The following is a 12,964-nucleotide window of genomic DNA, read 5'->3' on the forward strand; positions in this document are numbered from 1 at the left end:
ATATTGTTTTTATTAAAAAATTAATTAATTAAATGCCCCATCACTATAGATTGTAAAATAAATAAATAAAGTAGAATAAAATAAAATAAAATTAAAATAATGCCCATCACACATTCCGTTGTACCATTTTATTTTGAAACGCCTCACCGGAAGCTCCATATATAACTGCTGTTGATTTGACGCGGGCCAATGACGCCATCTTGAAATTGTCCCGACCAGAGGAGGCGAGGAGGAGACGGACTTGGGAAAAGCAGCTCGTCCTAAACTCGATAGCTCCATTAGCCACACGGATTAACGGCAGCTTTATGGTTTATTGCTAACATCTGATAGTTATCCCGCTAGTTCATCCGAGTCATTTCGACGGGGGACGGTTGTTTGGCCCACTTTGGAGAGGGCTAACCCACCGGAGGGAGCCTCGTAATCGGTTGTTTGTTTCCCTGCTGGAGCGGACGGAGCTCCGGTTGTGGCCGGGCAGCCCCGCCGGACTGTCGGACGAAACTGAGGCTTCCACTCGGAATATAACCACAGCAATACATGATTTAAACCTCCCGTGGCGGCGGTGGGAGACTAGAAATGCTGATTTCACCGCCGCTGGTAACGTTTTAAAGCTATGCGACGGAGCCTGTCGAGGAGAAGTTTGATTGGAGAGCGGAGTGCGCTTGATTTCCAGTCCGATGGATGTTAGCCCTGCCCGGCTGTGGCTCGGCTCCCTGCTCCGCTGCTCTCACGGTAACAGGTCAGACACCAACAGGCACAGGTGAACACGTCTGTTCAGGACAATGCTGCACACCTGGCAAGTGCATGACAGCTCCGGCTTGAATGCCAACAAGTCGCCCTCCATTGCTTGTCTGTAAACCTGGAAATACCTCTAACCACCCCTCCTCTTCTTCACCCCTTCCTCCCCCTGTTATTTTTAAGGACTTGCATTACCTGGGATATTTTGGATTTCCATATTGACATTTTTAAAGATGTCCTTTCTGCAGAGACAGTGCTCTCTGGAGCAGCAAGACATTTAATTTGACTGAGGCGTTTTTTAGATATTTTTTGGGGTGCTTTTGTTTTTTATTCTCTTTCCAGACAGAGGATCAGATTCGGATGGAAAATGGGAGACGCCACCAAACTGGCCTTCGCCGTTTTCCTCATCTCCTGCTCTTCAGGTGGGTGTGGAGGGGGGGTTATGCATGGCTGTGGAGAACCCACTGTAATGCTTATTGTTGCCTCTGCAGAGTGCAGTGCACAGCTTGTTTCATGTGGGGAATGTAGTGCAATGCAATGCAACCCTGTGGGAAGAGGGGGGGAAATCACACTCTGCCTCATGATGGATGCCTTTATTTTGCATCCTCCATGTGTGGATATGCATTGTACATGTTGCAGATGTCAGTAGAGAGCCTGAGATGGGGCCTGGGGACCTTTAGGGGCTCACACCAGCACACATTGGGCTTTTTAGGCTTTATTTAATAGCAGAATACAATGAACTGTTTGTTTGTGTGCCAATTTTTCCTCAATCATAATAACAGCAGTAACAAATCTGCCTTCAGAGGCTCTTAAAAAGCTTTTATCTTCAGTCATCACTGCTGAAGTATAATAGCTGAAAGGTCATGGAAAGTTTGATTCAGATATGAGAAGGAAGGGGGAACTAGGTGTGGGTGGGCTGAGCCTATTTACAGCACATTCAGTTGTTTACGATGTTTATTATAACGCTGTTAAGTGTCAAACCTCATAGCAGCAGAGCAATTTTCAGCCTCGGTGCTGGCGGACATTCTTTATGTGTCCTCATTTCCCAGGGGTGGATGCACAATGAATGTCAGCGGGGTCAGCGAGGTGATAATAAGCTGTAAAGGGGTCAACCCAGGAGTGCGATTCTTCTTGCGGAGCATTGAAGGCATAGGTATTTTGTTATATGTGACATGCAGTGCTAAAATCACTGCTGTGGGCTGGATGTTTCGTTACATGCAGTGCTCAACCTGCTCCACCTCCCCCAGATGAGACAGCCTATCCTCACATAACACCAAAATGGTACTTGAATGACCAGGCAGTGTTCATCTGAGTCCACATGCAGGGAGAGAAACTGAAACGGAGATTATAATCTCTCAGTTTGTTGTGATGTTTACTTCCTCACACGACAGAAAGGTGACACATAGTCAACCTGTGCTGCTAACAGGTAGTAATAGCCTCGCTTTGCATGATCTGTTGGTGTGCATGAGTGACTGACAGGAGGCAGGGCCTGACGCAGCCACACAGATTCATTTCTAAAAGAAAAATCAGACCTTCAAGCAGGATTTTCCCCCCTGTACTCAGATTACTTTAAGCAGAGCATGGAGTATCTTTTGAAATTTAAAAGTGTATTGTTTGCGTGTGCGTGCAAGTCAACAAAACCGGTTTGGAAGTGACTGACCGGGCGTATAAAACACCCAGCCTGCCTATAAAGAAGCTGCTCCAATTAAGATGTGAGAAATGGAAAAAGGTAAAATAAAATCTCAAGTCGCGCAGTGGAGTTGTCCTTTTACGGCGAGCCCTGGGGTGTCTTTGAGTGTTTGAGTAGAAATTAAAAGGCCTCTCAAATACGGTAATAGTTGGGGTTGGTTAGAGTGTAAGCCAGGTGCTGTCTTTATTGCACAGCGCAGCAGATGATTATTCCACTCGCTCATTACCGTCTGAAGTGGGGAAATGAATGGTTCCTACTCGAGGTGGAATAATAATCCTCCATGAAATCCAAGTTGAATTGGCACAGCTCAAGACAACACCAAGAAACCTGTGATAAGGGCAGGGCACTTAGCCCAGAGTGGTTTTATTTGATGAGGCCTATTGCGACATGCCAAAATATTCCAGATAACGTCGAGATTTTTGATTCAAAGCCTTGAAAATGCAGAGGATCCTGTTTGTGAGAGCTGCAGTTGTTTGGCAACCAACAACTCAAGTTACACTGTCTTTTTATTTCGATCAAATTAAACTCTGTTGCTGGTGTGCATTTCACCAGACAGGTGAGTTAGTGTTTATCTCCAGCAATCAAAAAATCATTTTCATTACGTTTACTGTGATGTGAAACAGAGGAAAGCAGCAGACTTAAACTATGTGGCGATTATTTGACACCAGAGCTGCAACTATTAATCGATGAATTGATTAGTTGTCAACTACTAAATGTATTCAAACTAATGAACAGAGTTTGGATCATATGTGTCTGAGTGGTGCTGCACAAGTGGGGCAAGATAAGCAATATGACAGGGTGATTTAACATGTAGCGTCATGAATCCCATAGATTCCATAACTTTGCCTCAATACTACTTTTAAACTGCATTTTTGAGATTTAGAAATTGACATGGCTCGCCCCGGGCGCTCAGTTGTCACTTGGAGCACCAGTGCACACTTTGGTTTCGTGTGAGCGTAATAGGTCGAAGGTACATAGCATTCTTTTTCCCAACAAATTAACCAGAGAGCCAACTGAACAGTCAGCTTCCACTACTGCTCTGTGTCTGCAGATCCCCTATAATGATGTTACATCTGGAGAAAAATGTACTGTACAGTTCTGTTTGTGTTCTACACTGGGAATCTTGATGGAAATCTTATTATGGGTCTTCATAAAGTCGTGGAAAAGTTGAAATTTTATCCTTTTATCCATTTTAAATGTCGATGTTTCCTCTTAAAGTTCATGTTATATAATAGTATATTGAATATTTTTGCATTTTGAACTGTTGTTTAGACAAAACACTTGTTATTTAACACCTCACTTTGGAGAATAATGAGATAGTTAGTAAAGTAATTGTGAATTGCAATTGGGAATATGTGCGATCACCATACAAGTTCAATTAAAAGCCTAGTCCCAGTTAAACACCTTACTAGCCTGTTGTGGCTACACATGTTAACAAATAAAAGCCTGTCTAAATTAGAGACCTGGTCTGGTTGCTTAGCAGTTAATTTTTTCTATAGGAGGTCTTCGGATGTATAAAAGCAGGTTGTTGGCTACCTAAAATTATGCGTCCATTCCGCGACTACCCTGTAAGTTATTCGTCTTACTTTAGGCCTTAAGTGTCCTCAGATCAAAAGAGATTTTCATAAAACTTAAACTAAGTTGAACATTTATGAATGATTTATAATTGATATATTATCTGAAGCCTGGTTTTCACATCTTTGCAGAGCAACAGTTTTTCATGAAAGGAATTAAAGGCCTGCTGGTTTCACTGATTTAAGCAAATAATAGCCCAGGCTACTAGTTGGAGTTTTACGGTAGTTGGCTAGTCGATTCAGCGTTGCTTCCCTTGCTAATGAATACCAGAGATGAGGGCTGCAACTAACAATTATTTTCATTGTCGACTAATCTGTCGATTATTTCTTCGATTAGTCGACTAATCATTTTATCGAAAAATGTGTCCGTCTGTCTCTCCCAAACCCCAAAATGATGTCATCTAATGTCTTGTTTCGTACTCACGCCAAAGGGTTTTAGTTCACTGTCATGGGACAGTGTGTAAAGCTGCCAATATTTGAACGTAAGAAGCTGCAGTAAGAGTATTTTGGGGTACTTTTAGAGTACTTTTTTATGGACAATGACTCAAAGTGACTATTCGACTACTAAAATAGTGACGATTATTTTAATAGTCGATTAGTCATAGATTAGTCGACTAATCGTTGCAGCCCTAGTGACAATGTTTTGTTGACCATTATTTCTTAGTTTTTCCCCCTCCATAGCTAAAATTATGTTTCAATAGAGTTCAAATCTGATATGATTTGTCTATGATTAAACATGTAGGGTTACTACTACTTTTAGCAAAGAAAAATGACTCAAACCGATTAGTCGACTACTACAATAGTTACCGATTATTTTAATAGTCGATTAGTCATCGATTAGCCGACAATCATCGCAGCCCTAATCTCTATACATCAAAATTAGATATTTCTTTTTTTTCATTGAAAAACTTTTATACATCATTCCTAAAACGGGCCACTAACACACCAAATCAACAGTTCGTTGTCGGTCAACGTTGGTCCGTCTGTGAGTCTCTGTCGCCCTAGTTTTTGCACTTTGTCCCACAGCGTTGGTCCCTTTTATGTTACTAGTCACCGATTATTTTCATAGTCGATAAGTCATCGATTAGTCGACTAATCGTTGCAGCCCTACCAGAGATACTAGTCGGTTAAACTTACTATTGAAATTACTCTGATTTTATGCGATTGCAATGACCCAGTAAAAATGCTGTTGTAATAATCAGACTTGTTTCTGAAAGATTTATATTTCTTAGGAATTTTCATTAGATGTTACTGTTAACTTTTAATTTGTATAGGATGGTGAGCGATATTTACAACGCACGGTGCAAAGTGCCTCATGTTCCAACAGATTAAGCTGTCAAAAAATGCGATTAACGATGTCACATGGCTCTTATTACCTAGACAACGTTAAACCTTATAGATTAAATTGTGCTCAGTTTTTACAGTGTTTTCTTTCGTCTATGTTTAAACGTCAGGAAAAGTAGTCGTTAGGATCATCCTACTTGCAACCTTAAATATTAATGTTTTAAGAAACTGTGCCAAGCTAATGCTAAGTATTTTTCTAATGAATGAGTTGAATTATTAATCAATTAGATCCTGATATATCTGTGTTGTTAAGCATTAGCATGCTACGTGCAGTACATGGGAGACTGTTTATTTATGACCCGTCAGCATCGCCTGATTAAGCCTTAAAACCAGACGTGGCTTGCTTTTGTAATACGCTGTTATTTCTGGACTCGAAGGTGTCCGTATTCACAAATAAAAAAGGCACGGATGTGAAATTTGACCTGGTTTAGTGTTGCATACAGCAGCTGCCTGGTGTTTTGATCCATGCTGGCATGTGTAAATGCTGCTGTAACACATGGCGGGTCAAGGTTGTCTGCCAAAGTGTTGATGTGACAGGATAGTAAATGGGCTTCTTGTGCGTGTGTGTGTTTTGTTACCTCAAACACCTTTCTTTCTTCTGCTTAACTGGAAAGGAAGATTTCACTTCCAGGGAACTGATAATGCAGCGCTGCAGCGGGCAGGCAGGATGTGCAACCCACGTCATTTGTTTGAAATGCAGCCTCGATAAAGAAAGATGTTGAAATCTACTGAAATCTACCTTTTTTGCGTATCCCTCCTTTTTACACACACACGTGCATTTCATAGTAGCGAGGGTCAGCCATAGTACGGCCCCTCTTGGAGCAGTGTTGGGGTTCGGCGCCCTGCTCCCTGCCTCGTGAACTTGAACTACAGATAGATAAATATTTACTGCGCTGTCTCATAAGTTATAGCACCTTCACATCCTGTCAGGTTTAACGTGAATCTGTGCTGCAGGCAGAGAAACTTGTTAGAAAATTAGACGTGGTGATTTTTTTCCCGCATTTGGTGTCAGAAATCGGAGAATTGTGTCAACACATGCATAATAACCCCAAATGATCAATCACATCTGTGCTGACACAGTCAATCATGCACACTACAAGCAAGCTCTATCTGCTGTGTGTTTTATACGGTGGATTACAGCAGCGTTTGCCTGTCATATGACTCTTTGACCCTTTGACCATCTCATTTTTTTTAACGATTTAATGAGTATAAATAGGTCCAAGTTGAAGCAACAAGACTCTGGCCTGTTTCTGCTCCTCTGACATGATGTGAATGCAGCTTAAGCAATCAAGCCGTGGCTGCAGAGGTCACACTCTGGTGTTAAAAGTCGTGTTTTGCTGCTAATTTAAGGCATGTTTAATGTTCTGTATATATCCAGCAGCGAGGGCTCGAATCAAGTCTCGTGCTCTGCCTTCACATTTGGCCTCCTTTTTTGTACACTGCAGCAGTTTCACACAGACATTGATCCCCTTGCACACTAGTGTAAGGTTACATCAATATGGCGAGGATGAAGCAGCTCTGGTTTTTTTTGTTTTTTTTTTTAAATACTCAGCAGCACAACAGATCTGATGATTCAGTTTCAGCTCTGCTACACATCAACTTGAAATGGTATCTGACCTGGCTCTCTGTGTTACGTCCCATTGAACTGGAGAAAACTAACATTTACCAGTTGCATTAACTGGGCCAGTTGGTTAAGTCTCTCAGGCACCAAGCGCTCCTTGCCGCTGATGTTTTTTCTAGCAAGACGCTCTGTATTTTACAGGCGACCCTGACCTCTGACCTCCCTGCAGAGGAACGCAATTAATTATCACACTTTTTCACTGAGATTGTGCTTTATGGTTTACAGATGTATCATTGGGCGCCGGCTTCGTGAGGCTTCTCACCTCAAAATGTAAAAGTCGATGCTGTAATGTGAATAAATGCACAATGCAAAAAGGCTTGACCTTAAAAGTTGAGGCCTTTCATGATCGATTCATATGTTTTGCATGGTTTCTGTTAGTCAATTAACCATTTGAGCACAATTCAAATTCAGCGTCGTTCAGTCAAGGTCAAAACGTTGCCTGCGGCATCACTTGGCAAATGACACCCCTTTCTAGACGCATGAAGTGCTCTTTTTTCCCAATGAAAAACCTAGAAACACTATGTTCAGTTGTTAGAAATCTGGAGCTCCGATAAAGACAAACTGTGCTTATACAAACTGTCCTCACAGCCGACTAAACTAATGTTTGCTCTGGCTGTCTGAGTGGATTATTTACTTTTTAAAGAGTTTAAAATCATGACAAGTGCACTGGCAATGGTTCTATCAAAGAGTGGAAAGGGAGAACATCGGAGCTATTTGTGAAGCTTTTGACAGTCATTTTGAATTTTTTAAATAGCCTCGCTTCTTTGGTGATGTGGCCCAAGGCTGCCCTTTTGTCTGTAATTTTGTGCAACACGTGTCACTACTTTCAAAAGCGTAAAATCAATAGAAAATGTGCTTTGATTAAAGGGGACTTGCTGTGCTCATTTTTAGGTTCATACGTCTATTTTTGGTTTCTATTAGAACACGTTTACATGTTTTAATGTTCAAAAAACACTTTATTTTCCTTGTACTGTCTCTGTAAGACCCCCTCACAAAAAAGCCTTGTCCACTCTGATTGGTCAGCGTTTGCAGGTCTTCTGTATCACTAGGTGCGTTTCCATTACCCCTAGAAATGCGCAGAACCTAAATAGCGCAATAGAAAACAGGTAATGGAAACACCTGAATTTTGCAAAACCTCTCAAATATCGCTAAGAAGTTTTTACGCTTTCATGAGGTGGTTTTTCAGATGTGTCGCAAAAGTGTAATGGGAGCACTTTTAGCACATTAACACGTCAAGTGACCCCACTACGTCACCGGACGGGTTCTTTTCCAATCATCCGCTGCCTTCGTCTTTTGTTCTGCAATTCCGCGAGACAGAGCTTTACGAGAATTACGGCTTAGATGTCAAACACCTTTCAGTGGAAACACCTGCAAGCCGCAATTGTACTTTATTGAAATTGTCGAAATATCACATTTATTTTGCGGAAAACTGTAATAGAAACACTCCTACTGTGTCTGTGTGCCATCACTGCAGCTGGGTAATGTCTGTAACAGTGAAACATCACCAATAAAATCTTCACAACAGGACATGTTCCAGCAGAAATATGATCAGATATCGAGGATGTTTCCCTGGCGTTAGCATGTAGCTACATGTAGCAGTACTTGTAGCAGAGGAATGTCACTTTCTACTGGTAGAAATCACCAATTGAAGCTTCTAAACCAAAATCTTAAGGCCCAGGCACACTAAACGGACATCATCTTGTTGCGCGAAAAGCCAAGTTATTTGTCGTCTCATGTTGCCTGTGTCTTGGCCAAAAAGCTGCACACTACAAAGGTTACAGCTAGCGGTCAACTAGCACTTACATTCGAAGCCTGCATGCAGCAAGTGGCGGTAGTCTGTCTTGGTCATTCAAAAAGGGAAACTGCAAGACCGACAGGAGGGATTCAAGATGCTAGTTAGCACATTTATAACACAACCCAATGTTGAAAGAACAAATTATATTTACCGTGTACTTGTGAACAAAACCACAAAAAAGTTACGAACCGTTTCTGCTAAAACCATCGTTAAAAATCATACCTTATATAACATGTTTTCTTCTTGTAAGTTGAACTGCCAATCAGAGGGATTTCTCGGGCTCTGCCGCCGATTGAACATGGTGAATCTGATCAAAAAGCAGGCGATAAGAACCGACAAATAGCAGCAGTGCGGGACACACTTCAAAAACTAGAGTAACATACGCTCACCAACAACATTGACCAGCAGCTTGGCCCTTCAAATAACTTTAATAAAATCCAAACTTGGGGAGAAATTAAACATACGCAACCACGACGTTAGCATGTTGCTACATGTAGCAGCATATTTGCAGCCGGAGAAGGAATGTAACAGAGTATATCAGTACTTTCTACTGTGAAAAAATCACCACCAAAAGCCTCTAAACCCAAATCTTCACAATCAGACATGTTTCAGCAGGAATAGGATCCAAATTTGGGAGAAATGACCAACATCAGTAACCAAGAATACATGTTTCCCTGATGATAGCATGTAGCTACATGTAGCAGCAGTGTCCCCGGAGATGAACATCCGACACTGTAACATTATACGTATGACAGAAAACAAGTAAAAAGCACAACAGGTCTCCTTTAATGCACACAAGGTTTGTAATTCACCCCATTGAAACCATTTTGACTATGACTAAACCACTCTCCCTCGCCATCGTGTGCCCTTCTGCTGCAGTGTTTTGGGTGTTTCCTGGAGCGGTCAGAGGCCGGCTACCAGCTCTGTCCCATTTTTCCCCCCTATCTATTTCTAATATGTTCCCTTGAATTATGCATTAGGCTCCAAAAGCACAGGTGTATTTGTTAAGGCCAGATGTAGCCTCGATTTCCCAGCGGGCCCAACTAGTCAGACTGCTCCCTTCCAGGGCTGTGTATCATTCTGTGCTTTAACATCATAAAAACAAAGGGCTGCACTAGTTCATGCTCACAGTGGTAAAATGGTGACCAAAAACAGCATGTTGCCAGATCTGGGCAGGGGGAATTATGACCCTCCTAAAATTAGAGCATGGCCAGGTGTTTTGTGCTGCGTGCACTGCAAGCAACATGGATGGGCTTAGTGTGCATTTGGTGTTGCAGGAGTCTCTCATTTGATTTGTTTTTAAGGTAGAAGTCAATGAAAATCACCGAATAAATAAGGACTTTGGAGTTTGCTGTCGACCCGAACATTAGGCCGAAGCTTTCTCTACTTTTCTTGCACATTTTGATCAACTGCAGTCAACTTAATCTCCCTTATTTTGCATGTGACAGGCATTAATGAAACTAAATAACACTGGAAAGGAAACACAGTGCAGGCGACCTTTGGAAAGTTCAGTTACAATCAGTATTTCTGTTTGTTTACGTGCTGGGGAAGTTTCTCTGGTCGTTGAACTACATTGGAAACTTCTTGATTGATGGTATCTATCATGTGTAACAGGCATGGCAGGTAACCTTTTTAAAATCACACAATGACGCATTAACAGGTCTCAGCGGCCTAAGGCTGCCTCTTGAAGCACACTCACCACATTAATGACAATCTAAACTTTCACTACAATTAGGAATCATCAAAACACCATAATTGCTGTTGAGGGGATTTTCGTCGTCAGCAGCAGCAGCAGCAGCAGCAGCAGCAGCGATTTGCTCCGACCTGCTCCTGGTATCACTGGGCTGAGTATTGCCACACAGGACAATACACTGGAAAAGCACCACAGAGGTTAAGTAATTAGAGGAAATCATTTGAAAGCCTGTTTAGTGTGAGGCCGACACCAGGCTGATGCAGTAAATCTGAGATACTCGTAACAGGTCAAAGCAAACGCAGGGGATTATTTGCAAATGCTGTAAGGCTCTGGATCTTTTTATAACAGCAGTGGTAGGGGCAGCAAAGGGACTAAAATAACATACATATTTATTTAATTCAGCATTCACCTCCTGGGAGGAAGCAGAGGTGTAGGCTTGGAAGAAGACAGAGTGAGATTGTTTGAGCTGCACTGTCTCTGGTCCTGATTATTATTCCACCTAATGCTGAAGGCATAGTTATTAATCACATGATAATCAGACTCCATTATCACATCTGCCAAGGGGGGTATGTGTGTTTTCGCTTCGGTTTGGTTCTGTCAGCAGGATTAGGGGAAAAACAGGCCCGACTTTCATGATGGTGGAAGGATGTAGCATGGAGCAAGAGGGCAGCCTGTTAAACTTGTTAAATTTTCAACTAAATTCAAACTACTTTTCACTCATCAGGGCTAGAGTAGGAGACGTATATGTGAAGAAGTTGGTCCTTGTCTGCTTTATTTCAGCTGATTCAGCATGTTGAGTCGGTGCCAGAGACGGCAGAGCTCGTTGGGGAATGAAATCACTCTGACTGGCAGTTCAGCTCAGCGCACAAGGCAAAGAAATGGAAGTGAGGAAAGTAAACAAAGAGCTAAAGTTGAGAAAGATGAGACTGAAACAAACTAGGATAAGATTTTTTAGCCGTTGTGCTCTTTTTGCAAACGTTTCGTGATGGGTCGTGTTATCGTTCACAGGTGCACAGTAAATATGCTTTCTTCTTTCAACACTGGATTGTATTGCTAACATGCTAACTGGCTAACTAGCTGCATGATAGTCATCTGGGTTCCCGTTTTGAATTACAACTACAGGCTGCTGCCGTCTGCTTTCATGGAGAATTATTTCCTCTGATGCAGGCACAGAACGTACATGCTCATTGGCTGTCAGCTGTAGTCTTTGTGATGTGTTCAAGTGCAACTTTTTGGCCGAGACACAGGGCAACATGATGCGAGAACTTTGATGTCTGTTTAGTGTTTCCTGGCCTAAAAACTCATGCAGTTAACACATTTCGCACGCTCTCAAGCCACTCATCCATTTTATAGACATTCAACATGTGGTGAAAAACAAATTCATAACCGATAACGTCGCAGGGCTAAAACTGGGAAGCTACTGCTCCGCAGTAAAGTCACTTTTAAGTTAGATGTCCAACCGACATTCACTGCGGACCAAGCGGCATCTTCTTACTCAGGTTCACCCAGCGTTGGCAGCAGGAGGACGGTGAGCTCACCTCCCAGCCCTCTGTGTAACTGCTGGGGGGCCAACTTAAGGATCACCAAGGCTTTACTGTTTAGATAACACAAAACTAAACTAAATTATGATTTTTTAAAACACTTACACTTAATTGTTCCAATGTTGCTCGTTTATTTTCATTATTAATGTGTAGTTCATTTATTTTACTTGAATATTTTAACAGAAAATAATGTTTCAGCGAGTCAAATTTAATACCAACACAGGACACACCTCTTCATATGGGATGTTAGTGCTTCTTAAATTTTATGTTTTTATTTTTAGGACATTGGTGCATGTAATTTTGAATGCACCAGTGCATGCACACAGAAAAAAATTATTCAAGCCCTGCTAAACTTGCAAGATAAAGCATTTGGCTTTTTTGCAGAGGACTGGGCTCTCAGAGATTAGATCATAATTTTTTTTGACATTATTGCATCTTAAAAAAAGGGACTAAAAAGTCTTGTTTGTTTTGGATCCAGTGGGTCTAAATTAAATTACACGCTACTTAGAGCGATAAGAATATGGCTTACCATGTGCTTCAATGGGGCAAAATATTCCAGTGATTTTATACTCATGATCTGTGACTGTACCTGATTAATTGTGCAGTCGGAGGAGAGAGGTGTGCCAGCGGGGCCGCTGAGAAGCCACAGAGTCCATCCTCTAACCAGAAGGTCACATGTTCGACATCCGCTACAGGCGCTCATCCTGTCAGCGCCGGCGTCCTTGAGCAAAACCCTACCGGCTCAGCTTATTGTAAGTCACAGTGGATAAGAGCATCAGCTAAAAGCCTAAAATGTAAATGCAGGCCGAGCGCACCTCTGTAATGGGAAGTCGATGAATTGCCCCTGTAACCATTACTGACTCAAATTAAAACAAATGATCAGGAAGACGGTGAGTCCAAGGTTGAAGACACAACATCACCTTTAGTGTGTGGGTTTTTTTTTAACTTGGTGATGAACTTAAGCTCGTGGA

The 12,964-nt window shown here is 41.9% G+C and overlaps 1 protein-coding gene across 2 annotated transcripts in view; it reads left to right on the forward strand.

Annotated features, from left to right (window-relative positions):
* Nucleotides 1-200: 200 nt before the first annotated feature.
* The window catches only part of LOC125884886 (activin receptor type-2A), a 67,709-nt gene continuing 54,945 nt past the window's right edge, over nt 201-12,964 (forward strand). For both annotated transcript variants that reach the window (XM_049570153.1, XM_049570154.1), the window contains exon 1: nt 201-1,157. In XM_049570153.1, the coding sequence (XP_049426110.1) occupies nt 1,103-1,157 (55 nt within the window). In that variant the 5' untranslated portion in view covers nt 201-1,102. The remainder of the gene's footprint in view (nt 1,158-12,964) is intronic.

Source organism: Epinephelus fuscoguttatus, linkage group LG24, assembly GCF_011397635.1.
Source record: "Epinephelus fuscoguttatus linkage group LG24, E.fuscoguttatus.final_Chr_v1".
Taxonomy (NCBI): Eukaryota; Metazoa; Chordata; class Actinopteri; order Perciformes; family Serranidae; genus Epinephelus; species Epinephelus fuscoguttatus.